Consider the following 15,430-nt stretch of genomic DNA (forward strand, 5'->3'; position numbering starts at 1 on the left):
ATGATTCTTAAATCTGGTCCTGATGCGCCACTTAGGGCAAACCGGCAACGTGGTCGGCTGTTCTCCCATAAGAAATACATTGCCTATTTTACCTGCACTGCATTCTAACTGTAGCTTCTACTATAGTATATAAATTTTACAGTATCAAGAGTTAGCTACCATGTTGACCATTGTACTAAACTATGAATCTCTAATAGGTGTCATCAGTTCATTACCATATTGGTCCTGTGTTACGTACATCCTTATTAAAGTTCTATAAGATTGTCATTTCCTATTCAATTTTCTTTTTTTTAAATGAAAAACTCATCAATCTAAAATCAACTCCAACGTCAAGTCAACGTCAAGTCAAGAAGATGCAAACAACTTTGAATTTTGAGAAAAACTATTTCAGTTCTTGATATTTTATTTATTAAAATTATTAATTATTATTTATTAATTAAGAGTAACATTCATTTGCAACTTAATTTTTATATAAAGCTCTTGAAATTACTTAATATCAAAAATAAATTATATTCAATAATAAAAATATTAAAAATAAAGAAGAAGTTCAACAAAGGAATAAGAAAACAATGCAAGAAGAAAGAAAATATTAAATTCCAATGCAGACTCAAGAATATACCGGTAATTTTAATCCAATAATGGAAGACTCCTATCTCACATATACGGATATAAGTTATAATATTGTAATGTTTGTTTTAATTTATTTAAAGCCTTTGAATAGTAATACTAAAACAGAATTAATTTATAACATTTATTAATTTATTTACACGTCTTCTTCTTAATGTTCGAAATGTTCCCAGAACCCAAGCAGAGCTTAGCATATCATTGCCTCTGCTTAAGACATGATTTCTCTTGAAATCTTGTCGGAACTTTAACTGGATGCTGGTAACGGCCACTTGACTCTCTTTTACAACTACCAGTTGTATAAAAGTTGCAAGGTACGGTTTTTGCTTTTCACTATGCGGATTGTAACAGACTAATACCTTGACTTCGGTGTCTAAAGATTTCCTCCACCATATTTTGGACAACCAGTTGACGGCATTCTAGCATGGGCATGGCTAATTTTTTCACTTTGGATTCCAGGACGTGCACCCTCAAGTTTCCCATACATCTTGGTAGGTAGGCTGGCCACGGGCAGTATTTTGTTACCAGATAGAAAGGGTAAAGGGATGTATATTCAAATTTCAGAGCTTTTTCGAGAGCTGGTAGAACTTTCTTCGAAAGATCGATGGTAATCGTCATGCGTCTTTAATCTGGGAGTGCAAATAGATCTTTCCTTTTTTCAGTAGTTACACCATATCTTGCTTTACTGTTATCTCCATATGCCTTCACGAATTCCTCAAACGTGAGGTCAGGTACTTCTTTGACTTGGGTTTTTTTTCCTCTTCTTCATCTACTTCGTTGACTCCTTCGAATTGCGCCAACTAGTTATGGTGTACTATGATCGGTTTTCTACTAGGAGTCTTGTTTATATCGTTAATATTGTCTTTAAGGTATGGACCTTCCCAGAACTACTGCAACTTGGAAGAACAGCCCTTTTGCTTCTTTGCTTCTTGACATCTAAACTCTAGATCACAAGGTAGTCGCATCTCGTGTCCAAATGAGAATTTTGCTGGTATTTGGCCTGTTAATTCATTAACAGTGGATCTGTAGGCCATTGCGAAGAATAGATGGTACTGGTCCTAGTCTCGCTGATAATTGGACATTATTTTTGCCAAATACTTGCCAACTATTTTATTCATTCGCTCTACCATCCATCCGATTGTAGTTGATAGTCTGTTGTTTTTGTTTAATTCATACCTAGGCTATCGCAGACTCCCTGGAATAGATCGCTTTCGAAGTTCTTTCCTTGGTCACTGTGGGTCTCCAAAGGCACCCCAAATTGGCTGATGTACTATTTGATCAACACATCTGCAATAGAAGTGGCCTTCTGGTTGGAATTGCGTAGATCTCTATTAATTTTGTGAAGTAATCCTTTTCGCTTTCCGGAAACGGTCAAAGATATTCTTTCAAATGGACTTCTTACATAGGAGCCTTTCTTTTTCAGTAAGGTCCCTTACTCGTGGCACAGGTAGTACATTTCTTACACCAGTCCTCTACATTGACGAAACGATTCATTCAATAAAACCGTTTCCAGAATTCTCTGAAAGGTTTTCTTCACACCAAAATACCCTCCTGATGAACTGTCGTCTAACTGACGAATTTCTTTGGAATCACCGACTTGAAAATATTATCATTTCCAGTAATCGTTTAAGCAATCCGCCTTCCATGATAAAAGAGTCCCACTGGATTTAATATGTTTTAACTACTGAGCTAGGATTGATATTTATTGCCATTTTTCTAATAGAAAATTGGAAAAATCCAATTTTCTATAAAATTGGATCTTTCTCTTGTTCTTCTCTGAGCTTATTAGGTGTCCACTCCTCTTTGACCACCGTTGTTCTTAGCACTGCTGCTTCCTTCGATTCTGTCTTTTTTTGCAGTGAAAACACTCTACTGGGCAAAGCAAGGAGAACCATGTGTACCTTCCTCGTCTATCTTGACCTTGCCTTCCACTGGGGTTGGTTACCTAATCTGCAGGATAGTTGCTTAGGTGTCCGAGGTTTACCCGTGTGGTCAAGACCGCACTTCGTGGCTGTGAGGATAGGGATTGAGATTGAGATGCTAACTGGAGACGGCATCTTATATTGTGCATCACTATCCCTTTGAACCTCTTTGAGTCAAATTCAAGAGGAATAAATAGTACACACATTAACATAAAAATAAAAAAAGATAATATACAGTACATAAAATATTACAGCATGTAAAACACGTTTTATATAAAAAACAAAAAAACTTTTTAGGCACTTATATTATTAATTTTGACATTTTAAAAGAATAATATTTACAATTCGAACTCCCACACAAGAAAAAAATGAAAAGAATGAAATTATCCATGCTATAGAATTAAGAAAAGCTGTTTTTCTTCCAGATTAGCTTCAACATTACCTTCTGCATCCAAGTTAGACAAAAACCGACTTAATATCCAGAACTGGTCAATAACTAAGTATATATTTGGTAAGTCATATAAATATTTACCTTTGCAATTTAATCGAAGAATTTGAAAGATTAAAATTGGAATTTAATAAATTAAAGAGATATATAAGCAAATCCGAAATTAATAGTAAAGAAATACAAAAATCTTTACTGCTCGTACTAGCACAAAATTTGGAATGAAAATTAAATCATAAAGTTTTCAATCAAGCTCATTATACCACAGAATAGTAAAACAGCTTAATAACTCCATTAGGATCACTACTTAAATCGGCAACAAGAAATCTATACCACAATATGCTCATCGAGACCACGAAGAACAAGGCGGATTCCGAAAAGCCAGATCGTGTCTACATAATATATTCACTATGAATTCTCAATTACAAAAAAGTTGGAAAACAGAGCCCTGCAGTGCATTTAATGCCAGAGCACAGAGCATAGGAAAAGCTGTTATAGATAGAGACCTCAGAGACGATGACTGGGGAAATAGAGTGCTGTGGAGGACAAAAATGGCGAACTCATAATGGGAAAACTCGAAGAAGAAGAAAATAATCAAACCAAAATAAAAACAATTTCAGCTTACTGAGGTTCCTTATTTCTGATAATAATTAAAGCAAATGTAATAAAATATATTATATTTTAGTTATATTACATATCTTAATCGCCAAAAAAATGGAAAAGCATAACTCAAGCTGTTAGAGAGACGAAGAGAAAATATGGAAATGAAAATACTAACAGAAGATATAGAAAAAAATATATAGAATTCAGAAAAATTTGATTCGCTGACTATGAAAATTACTATAAAAGGGAGGAAGCCTTAAAAGCAGTAAAAAAACATATTCAAAGAACAAATAATTGGGTGTTCATAGTGTAAAGTAGACTTATAGGTCAATAAATAAAATTATAAACACATGCTGCATAAACAAAAAAAAAGGAAATAGTCAAAGAATCAATACAAGAGCTAGGAGAAAGTAGTTGAAGTAATACAAAATTATTTAGATTTATAAAAGCGCAAAAAGTAACAACTGACGATAAAAAAATACCAAAACATGGTAAATGTACCTACAACAGAAAACTTTATAGGGCTAGAAAGAGCTATGAAAATAAAAACGAAACAAGAGGTAATAATAATAATAATAATAAATTCGAAAGGACTTACAAGAAACGATTTAGTAGGGAAAATCTTTCATCAAGAAGTAGCTATCAAACTGGGACTTCTCAAAGCAAACCATCTCTCATATTATCAATACGTCCCAGAGAGTATGCTTGAAAATGACAACTTCAAGCTGTATTGGGAGCGCACTTTGCTCACAGACCAAACGGTAGCACACAATAGACCAGATTTTGTACTAGTTAATAAACTAACGCTACAAACAACACTAAGCGACGTGGCGATACCTAACAACAATAATTTGCGTGTTAAATACAACGAAAAGATCACCAAGTACAGAGATCTGGAAATACAAATAAGGAGACAATGGAGAACAGACGATACCTATTATTCTTTCTTCTACTGGAGCCATTCCAAAAAACCACTTAGATAACATAAAAAAGCTGGGTCTGAATGAACATCTGTATAAGACCATGCAGAAAGCTGTAATACTCTCGACTACCAGATGTGTACGAAAACTTTTGGGAGATACTCCAGCATATCAACTCATCTAGTAGGCGAGCGGTTTACCCCTATAAGAAGAGCATCAACCGACTAAAATTCTTTTTGCATTTCTAATGCACCAAACCTTTTTTATTCGATTCTATATATTTTTACAAGATGAAATGTATTTTTTTTTAATTTTTACAAGTGGGCCGGCAATTGTTATTAACAAATAACTTATACAAAAAAGCAATTTCACCGAATTGTTTCGGAATCAATTTTTTTAGGTGTATCTCATCAAAATAAACATTTTTTCTCTCTTGATAATTTTTCGAAAAATGCTTCCTTTTCGAGTTATTTACATTTTTTTGTTGAAAAAATGCCGTAATTAGTGATTTTTGGGATTTTTTTTCTAAAAAACTACTAAATGAATTGCAATTTTACAAATAGCTTTATAATCTTTAAACCGTCGAGTACAACTTAGAATATTTTGACAAGGATAAATTGTTTCTATCTCGCTAAAAACGTGGACCCAAATATTTCGAATATGCCTTTCGAGAGTATCCCGCTAAGAGTGTACAGCGGTTGAGGTGCTGTAGGCGCTAAAAAAATGCATCTAATGAAAAATTACCACCTTCGAAACCAGCATTATTACAACATTACTTAAGAGCAAAGTGGCAAATAAATGAATGGGTTCAAGCAAAAAACAATATTATTTCATCTCTTGATCCATTAACCCATGGTTGGACAATGGAAAATAATTGTTTCGATTTTAATTATTTTGAAGGCGAAACTAGTTTAGATATGTTACAAAAGTATTTCTGCTCATGTACCGGAAAATGTTCTACGAAAAATTGTAATTGTATTTCCTATAATTTAGAATGCTGCGCAGTATGTGCATGTACACCAGAGAATTGTAAAAATGTTAAAGACGACTCTATTGAAGACAATGAAATCAGCTTATTAGATGGAAATCCTGTTGCTGTTGACGAAAATTTTCAAATTATTGACAATGAAAACGATGTATAATTAATATTATATTTTAATTTTATTATATTTTTCAATGAAAATTAATTATATATTGCTTAATGTATTTCACTGTAATAAAACATTCAATAATATAGTCAACCACTTATATTAAAAGAAAAATTACATTATTATAGCATTGTAAAAAATTAATTTTAATTGTTTTAATTATAATATGTCTATATAAAAATAATTAGAAATATCTTTTTTTTTTAATAAATTGTATGTAATATTTGTATTGAATTAATTTTTTAAATTTAAACAAATATTTCTACGCGCCGCACGCCTGTATCGCCGCAACCGCTGTACACACTTAGCGGTAGACTGCTCGAAAGGCATATTCGAAATATTTGGGTTTACGTTTTTAGCAAGATTATCCTTATCAAAATATTCTAACTTGTACTCGACGGTTTAAAGATTATAAAGCTATTTGTAGAATTGCAATTCATTTAGTAGATTTTTAGAAAAAAAATCCCAAAAATCACTAATTAAGGCATTTTTTCAACAAAAAAATGCAAATAACTCGAAAAGGAAGCATTTTTCGAAAAATTATCAATAGAGAAAAAGTGTTTATTTTGATGAGATACACCTAAAAAAATTGATTTCGAAGCAATTCGGTGAAATCGCTTTTTTGTATAAGTTATTTGTTAATAACAATTGCCGGCCCACTTGCAAAAATTAAACAAAAATACATTCCATCTTGGAAAAATATATAGAATCGAATAAAAAAGGTTTGGTGCATTAGAAATGCAAAAAGAATTTTAGTCGGTATATTCTGTTTCTAAGCGTCTTTTGAGGGGTAAACCGCTCGCCTATAGGGCTCGATAACACGGAAAGATTCCCACCAGAGCTCAATTCTTTTGATACCATAGGTATCTGGGATAAGTGAATTCTCCCCTTAGAGGGAGTGTAAGCCATGTGGCTAAATCTGGATAATTTGAAATATTCTGGTACAAAATTACAATTTCTTCTCCTTTTTCCAAAGGCGCCGCCACCAAAATTGAGTCTTAATCTCGTATATTATGTTTTCTGTTGCCTCCCTTATACGGACTAATAATAAAACTAAAACAAAATAAGCAGTGGCTCGAGATGAAAGCGTAAACGAATTATTAAAAAAGACAGAAGAGTTTTTGCTAATAATCGATAAACTAATAATATCTAACAATCTGGAAGAAGAAAATATGGCCGAAGATTGGAAGTCTGAATGGTTTGTTTCAACAATAAGCTAGTAGCTACAGAAATACAATCACTTAAGAAAGTACTAACTAAAATAATTAGAGCAAGAATTGTAAAATATACAATAAGGGTTCCGTTATAGTCTGTTGCAAAATCTGCATTAGTGTACTTCCATGCGCAAACTGACACACTTTTTTGGAAAATACTGTTCAAGGAATTAATAAAGTCAACTAAGAAATTATTAATTGGAATCTGTATATTGTTTTTTATATTGGTTTTAATAATAGTCCTTACATCACCAAGGATACTTACTGTAGCAGATTTTTTTGCCTATTTTTATGTCAAACCGCTATCAAATTTGGTTAAAAAACAAGTTCATCAAATGACGTTAAGCTAGTTTGTATAATGTTAGAGTCGCCACTTTGATTTGACGACAGATCTAAATCACTTTACTCATATTTATTTTGCTGCAGGTTTCGCTCAGGTAGAGGCTTATTCTTCCACCCTTCTGCTTGAACTCCAGTCCCGGGACACTCTGCCATCGGCGACCGGCCGCTTACTACCTTTCTCGGTGATTTCTCAGCTAAAAGTCATTCTGTTCGCAAATTCCCTGCCGCAACGATAAATAAACTCAGGTTCTTTAAGTGTCATAGTTTTCTACTGCCTATTGTACTCCAGCAAAGAAATAATGAAATGAGTCATACGCGTGATATCGTAAGTTATCCTATAATTTAGCAGTTCTTATGAGTTTTACCAAGAAGAGTATCAGTAACGGAGAATTTATTTTTTATTTAGCGTATGACATATTAAGAACACATAATTAAAAGCAATATTTTTATAAAAAACGTTAAATAGAGTATTACAAATGAACATTTAATATATCACTATAACCTAAAACATTTTCGGTCTCATTCACGAATTCAATCTTCTAAGTTTTTCTTGCTGTTCTGTCAATATATTACCATGCTTAGCTCTTTACTTCTTTTGTTTGGATTCCTTTTTGCTTTTGTTCAGTTTCGATAAAATTGTCTCGTCTTTATTGGCTTGCTTAAATCTTGTAGTTCTTGAAGTTCTTTGTTCATAATTTCTCTCTTCTTTCTGAGGTGGATTTTCTTTTCTTCCTTGTGTAGTTATTTATAGTTATTTATATTCTTCCTCTGCTTGTCGGATTCTGTACCACTGTTGCATCATTTTATATGCTCTGTTTTTTCTCTCTAATATAATTTGATATTCTTCGTCAAAACATTCTTTCGTTCTTGTTCTTATTTGTTTACCTTTCATACCTAGTAATTCTTCAGTTGCTTCTTTTATGATGTTTCTGCACCTTTCCCACTAATAATTTATGTTTCCATGTTTTAGTCTGTTTTCTTTTACTGAAGTCCTTCTACATTCTATCGTTCATGTTTAGAACATATTTTCTTTTTTAAACGTTTAAAATTCTGGCCCTTACCCTAATTTCGATCCAGTAATGATCAGAGCCCGTATTTGCTCCTATTCTGTTGCGAACATTTGTTATATTGGATGAGTGTCTTACGTTTATAGTAGAATGATCTATTATATTTACTGTAAGTCCGGCTGTTGATTTCCAGGTATCTTTGTGTATATCTTTTCGAGCGACGTTAAAATTATACCATCGATTAAAAAGAAAAACTACTATGAAACAGAAGTCACTTCTGAAATCAGAGCATCAAAACTATTTAAAATTCGTTATTTCTCAAGCAACAAATTTTTCAACTTGTTATCATTCCTGTTCCATATCATGCAAGTTAAATGTTTACTTCGTATTCCAGTTCTTCCTTTGACGGAATTTTTAGTTTTTAGGAAAATATTTGCTTCGTTGTGTAGTTGCGGCAATTTGCTGATTCAGCTGTTGATTCATCTGTTGTGTATTTATTTTGCTGTGTAAACACATTTCGACATAATGTCAGGACATTGATTAATTCCGTTAATAAATAGACTTCTCGTTTATTTGACACTCAAGAGAATTAAATTTTCCTCAGACATAAACTTCGAATCTCGATAATTGAGTTTCGTTCTATTTATTGCCATAAACGGAATACGTAGAATTAATTGCGGAGAGTATTGTTTTTGTAACAATATAATTCATGTCATGTATGACTCGATGTATAACTTCTTCCACATAAACACGTTTTGGCATGTTTTTAAAAGACATTATGTACATACAAACCAAAACAAGCATCTGCGGTTGCTAGCACTCTTTCTATTGACAGACTAAATAATTGTCTACACATTATTAATATGAATGAAAACTCATTTTTTTAACTAGATCTAAAGTATTATTTTTATTATTATAAGCAAAAATAAAATATTCTATTGTTACAATGTAAAGTGGCCAGCAAGGAAACATATGTTTTTGTGACCTACTTTGTGGAAAAGAAAATGTTACATACTAGCTCTCCAGTTTTAGTGTATACTATAATCTATTTCTAATGAGTGTAGAGTAATAAAATCTCATGAAGTATTCAAAAGCGCTACAGGGTAATCCGTCAATAATCCGTCAATAAATTCCGTCCGCATTGCAAAATTCTGTCGTTTCATAAAGAGCAGGTAGGTATCACCCTGTTTTAAGGGATTAGTCCATTGTTATCGACAGATAAACACTGAGCCAGAGGCGCGCTAGTGGGTTAATTGACAAAAGAATATGCATTCTTAAAAATCATATTAAAGGAAATAAAAATGTAATACAGCAGAACAGTGTTATTAAAAAAATATAAAATGTAACAATAAAATATATACGAACCGAAATCGGGAAATACTCACAAACACACACGAATGAACTTTACATATTGAAACACTTGTGGGGAGTTTAAATCAATTTATTCACAAAAACTACAAAAACTTTACTGGATACGTTATTACAATTCTACATCACTATAGTCTTCATCCGAAGAACTGTCATCATCCCCTGGTGTTATAATTATAGGGTCAACCACCTGATCGACCAAGTTTTATCTTCCTCTTTTAAAACATGCTGGATTGCTTTTTGCCAGTTTTCTGATGTGATTTCCATAATGGCTTGATCAAACAATACCTTGACATCTTTCATTTTAAATGTGGTATTGTGCCTTGCAACATATCCTTTAACTTGTGCCCATATAAGTTCTATGGGATTTAATTCGCAATGATATGGCGGTAGGCGTAGCACAGTTACTTTATACTTTTCTGCTACATCTTCTACGGCATATTTTATGAAGCGAGATTTATGTTGTTTTACTATGGCTAGTAGTTCCTTCTTTATTGAATTCGTCTCAAACTGAATACCTTTATTTGACAGCCAGTTAATAATTTCTTGCTTTCTCCAAGCTGAAGTTGGTACCTTCTCTATGCGCCTTGAATGGTAGCTTGCATTATCCATAACCACGACCGAATCAGCTGGAAGAAATTTTAACATTTCCCCGAAGTAGTCTTCGAAGACATCCGAATTCATGTCCTCATGATAATCTCCCGTCCGACACGACTCAAAGCTTAACAAACCTTCTTTTAAAAATCCTTCTTCGCTTCCAATGTGAGCAATTATAAGCCTCTTCCCTTTTCCCGAAGGCACTTTAATACCCGTCGAAAGGCCTTCTATGAAAGCTTGGCGAGCACTTGTTACATTTTTATCTTGCCACATTTTTTGGACTATATAACCTTCGTTTATCCACGTCTCATCAAGATAAAAAATTTTCTTGTGCTCTCTGCGGTACTGTTTTATAGTTCCCAAATATTTTCGTCTCCAGCAAATGATTTCATCACTTTCCAGTAATAGTGCCTTTCGATTGTGCTTTTCCCAGGAAAAATTCATACTTTTTAAAGTTTTCCATAAAAGTTTTCTGGATATCAAAGGAATATCGTTATCTTGGCTTATCTCCATTAGTATTTTGTCAAGGGTGGGTATTTCCTTTTTAAAATAAAACGAATGAACTTTTCTTCGAATGTCACGTTTGGTGTCTTCACCTAAGATTTTTATTGGTCTTCCTGATTTTCTCTTGCATGGACTTAACTGGCCTGATATCTTTCTTTCTCGCAATAATTTAAAAATCGTGGACTGTCCAATTCCAGTCATTCGGGCACATCGCTCAACACTTTCTTGCACAGACAAACTAGGGTGATCGTGTTTTATGCAATCATATACATTTAAAATTATAACTTTTTCACTAACAGATAGCGGAGAATTTTTTACACCTCTTTTCTTTGGAGTAAATGTCGCCATTTTATAACTTTTTCACTATTTCTATATCACAATATTACTGTACGTTTAATTGGTGTAGTAACAATTACTAACTCGAATGTCGAATGTCGAATGATAATAATAAAATAAAAGAGGGATTATAATGAAAGTGTAAGTAAAACCTCATTACGCGTTATTAGTCTTCATGTTGATTTATTTTAGTTCTTAGTAATATTAGGAGGTGCGTCATACCCTTATCAGTTTCTTCTAATGCTTTTATTCGTTCAGTAAGGAAGTGAATTTGTTTTTATAAATAAAAATGTAATTAGCTTTAATGACCATATAATGGAATACGAGTTTGAAGAATAAGTTAATCGAAAAATTAAATAAAATTGGTTATCACAAAATATCCAAAATATGATATTTTGAGGTACATCAATTTTTGACGACGAAGTTGACATCCGTCCATTTGCCTACGCCCATGACGACACCGAAATTCAGGCAAATTTTATGACACTTCATGATTTATTACTCTACACTCATTTGAAACCAATTATAGTCGTAAAAAATGAATTTAATAGACTGTACGCCTATAAACAAGTACACCTAATGGATAGCCACTTACAGTGATTTATGTCTTTCTCTCTCTCTCCCCTTACCCCTCCCACTTTATAATAAATAAAGTTTAGTTTTATAATCGTTTTCATCGTTATTGGCGTGTGCGTGTAAAAACACTTGCAATAAGTTGTTTCATCTGTCTTTCCTTGTCTAAGTTCGATTCGTTTACCTCCTCCAGTGGCGGAGCAAAATGTAGCATGTCAAACGAAATAATAGTTATAAACGAAAATTATAAATTATTTTTCATTAAATTTCTAATAACGGAATATACGTATAAATTGCGAAGGAATATTTTTCTAGCTTGCACTACAATAGGACAGGATATAACTAAAAGTACATTTTAAAAGGATTTTGAAATATACCCAAAAAAGTGTTAATTATTTAACCCACTTTAATTAAAAAATGATACAGATTTTTTAAGTTTTAAGCACTGTAGCGAATTATGAACAGTTACAACGTACTGACCTTGATTAATTAGCTAATTAGTCAGCGTCTTCACTGAAACTGTCTTTATCATTGGAATCTTCCGCCAAATCGATGATAATCCTACTTTCATTTTCATCATATGTGACCATTTTTGCCTAGTCGTCCTGAATTAAATTTTCAGTATGGTTAACACAACTCGCCCACACTGCAGGTGTTGCCTCAGCTAATGCATCGCCCCAAACTTTTTTCACTGTTTCATCTCCACGTCCATGTTCTCCTATATGACGATCATAGTATTGTTTAGAAATGCCCTAGACCAACTCAATCGGATTATATTGACTGTGATATGGAGGCAATCTCAAAACCAGGTGCCCATGTTCTTGGAGTAGCTCGTCTATAACGTACCTGGTATTTTGTGGTTTATTCTGGCGACAAAGACTCAATAGCTCTGTCTTGCCCGAATCGTCGTCAAAAATTATTTTTTTCGCTCGTAACCATTCTTGTAAGTCCGATTTTTTCCAACTGGCATTCGGTAACTTTTCTATTAAAGAGCTATGGTATAAGGCATTATCCATAATAATTAGAGATGGTTCCCCCAACATTGGTATCAGCTTTTCGGAGACCCACTTTTTAAAAGACTCTTTATCCATAGAATCATGATAGTCTGCACTCTTCGATTTCGTAGAAAACAGTAATCCAGCATCTTTAACAAATCCTTGCCTACTTCCGGCATGTAAAACAACAAAGCGTTTACCTGTATTTTCGTATCCTTTTCTGATGCTTTTTACACAGTCATCTTGCCAAGTACGTTTATATGCCTCTTTTGGGAATATCCATGTTTCATCTAAAAAAACGAACTAAAGTGGGCTTGGACTTCAAAAATTTCTCATATAATGCCTCAAAAAATACAGTCGTTTGGAGACAATACATGGTTTCTCACATAGCACTCGTCTACTATTTTCTAGTTTGTATGAAAACCCACAATTTTTCAAGACGCCACAAACTTGTATCAGAACCGTCATATAGATGCTTGTTTCTTAATTGTCTATTTAGAACTTTAATTGTAACGTGGTCTCCTTTTGCTTTCATGCCATACAGTACATTTCTAATCTCTCCTTTTATAGTATCGCTGACATCATTAGTCTTTTTTTTGTACATTACGTGACTCTCCTGGTGTAGTAAGAGCTGCTCCTGTTTTGTATTCACTCTTTATTCTTGTCACTGTGCGAAGACTGATTTTCAAAGCGTCCGATACTCGTTCATGTACCGATGATAACGAAAGCAAAGGTCCGTTGTTTTCTTTTTCTTTTTTAAAATACTCCAATAAATGAACTACACATTGTCACATTTCTCCTGTTATCGTTTTTCCCGGCATTTTTTTTATTAAATAGAACAATTAGTTATTCACAACAAAAAATAATAAGTAAAACTGTTCGGAACAAATTCCAACAATGACTGACTCAAATCGACTAAAACAACATAAAATATCAATGGTAATTGCTACAATTATAAACCTATTAGCCAGCTCATTCAAGAACAATGCCACAAGTCATTATTGCAATGGGTATCGGAAGAGAGAGAGTTAATTTATAATAAACTGGAATTTTTAAGGTGTCGAGAGTATTATTTTATGTAATGGAATTCCACACAGTAAGAGCTCAAACTATTAATTAATTAAAAACTGTTTACTTATAAAAACTATTTCATCAGCTACTTCAAACCTGCACAGATCAGGGTAACATGTTAAAAAAAACACGTCACTGCCAGCTATCTGTATTCGTAAAGAGGCCGAACTTATCACCCACACCGTATCGGCCAAACGCATCGGTGTTATTGCTACAATACTGGGAGACGTGAGTGGTCTCTTCATTCCCTTCTCATCGCACTTTACCATGACGAACGTGACTCGCACAATTGAATTACGCATCTGTGTATCAGAGAGAGACGAATATTAAAAATTCCGTAGTAGCTTATTTCAGGCACACGCCAAGAACGATGAAAACGAGTATACCAAGTTTTGGAGTATTGGCCTCTGTTCTTAATTTGTATTAATTATTTTATAACTACCTATAAATACGTTCAGAATTTTAAATATTTTAAGCCTATCATATCTATTATCATATTTTAGTTATATCAGTGCAGTTAGCAGTGAACACAGTAGAACAGCACGCATGGGTCTTGCCCACGCTGGAGTTACAGTTGTTATAGGTATTGGAAACTTAATCAGTGGAATCCTGTTCCATCAAGTACGATTTTATGGTGTATTTGCGATATCATTCATTCTTTACACAACTGTATACTTCTACGGTTTATTCTTCATCAAGGATATTTGGGAATATAAAAGGGATAATGGAGAAGTACTCGAAAAACCAAGCAAGGATTTTTTAAACGACTTTTTTGATATCAAACATGTATATCAGACGCTCCAAGTCGCTTTTAAAAAAAGAGAAGATAGAAGAAGAAGAAGGATATTCTTGACATTGCTGCTTACTTTGCTTTCATTGGGTCCATTAAGAGGTATGTATTGATTTCTATTACGTATTTCTTCTATGCTTTTCTGATTATTTAAAAATATTGTTCCAACTTAAATATATGTACATACATCGGAATAATATTATTAAAAATAAAGACTGTCATTTATTACTACGTGCGTCGCTGTTTACTGTGTCTTCCCAGCGCTTTCTTGGCTTTCCAACTGATCTCTTTCCCAGCATTCTAGCATTCAGTGCACAGTACATAAAACATTCAGTGCTCTTTTGGGTAGCCTATCCTCTCTCGTTCTCTCTCTCTCTCTCTCTCTCTCTCTCTCTCTCTCTCTCTCTCTCTCTCTCTCTCTTTCTCTCCCATTTCATAAATTTTTCGATTTTGCGTTTGTTTTTTATAATGTACACTGTAGCTCGTCCAATATCATAGAATCTAGATATTGCAGTCGGAGTTTCACCACACTCGCATCTCTTAATAATATCCCATTTATCTTTTAGAGTCAGCGTTTTGTGCTTTCATTTTGAACTTGTGCTCGCAATTGAACTGAACTTTCTAAACGAATTAAATTAAAGTTTGGCACAACGTATTCTTCTTCTTCTTCTTCGTGTAGCCATTCACGTCCACATCTAAACATAAGCCTCTTCAAGTCTTCCTTTCCATTGTTTTTTATTGTACGCTACTTGTAGCCAATTTTTCCCGGCAGTCCTTTTCAGATCATCTGTCCATCTCATAGGAGGTCTGCCTCTGGGTCTTTTGTGTTGGTATGGTCTCCAGGTTAAAATTGATCTGTGCCATTTGTTTAGATCGCTCCTAGCTACATGTCCAGCATATTCCCATTTCAACTTTAATGATTTTTGCACCACATCGGTGACTTTGGTTTTCTGTCTTATCCATTTGTTTGT

The 15,430-nt window shown here is 33.5% G+C and overlaps 2 protein-coding genes across 3 annotated transcripts in view; both read left to right on the forward strand.

Annotated features, from left to right (window-relative positions):
• The window catches only part of LOC140449244 (uncharacterized), a 151,367-nt gene that overhangs the window by 123,242 nt on the left and 12,695 nt on the right, over positions 1 to 15,430 (forward strand). The gene's annotated exons all lie outside the window — the stretch shown is intronic.
• The window catches only part of LOC140448199 (probable peptidoglycan muropeptide transporter SLC46), a 34,565-nt gene that overhangs the window by 8,694 nt on the left and 10,441 nt on the right, over positions 1 to 15,430 (forward strand). Inside the window, exon 3 of the mRNA XM_072541314.1 lies at positions 14,173 to 14,561. Within this exon, the coding sequence (XP_072397415.1) occupies positions 14,173 to 14,561 (389 nt within the window). The remainder of the gene's footprint in view (positions 1 to 14,172; positions 14,562 to 15,430) is intronic.

The sequence above is a fragment of the Diabrotica undecimpunctata genome, chromosome 8 (genome assembly GCF_040954645.1).
Source record: "Diabrotica undecimpunctata isolate CICGRU chromosome 8, icDiaUnde3, whole genome shotgun sequence".
Lineage (NCBI taxonomy): Eukaryota > Metazoa > Arthropoda > Insecta > Coleoptera > Chrysomelidae > Diabrotica > Diabrotica undecimpunctata.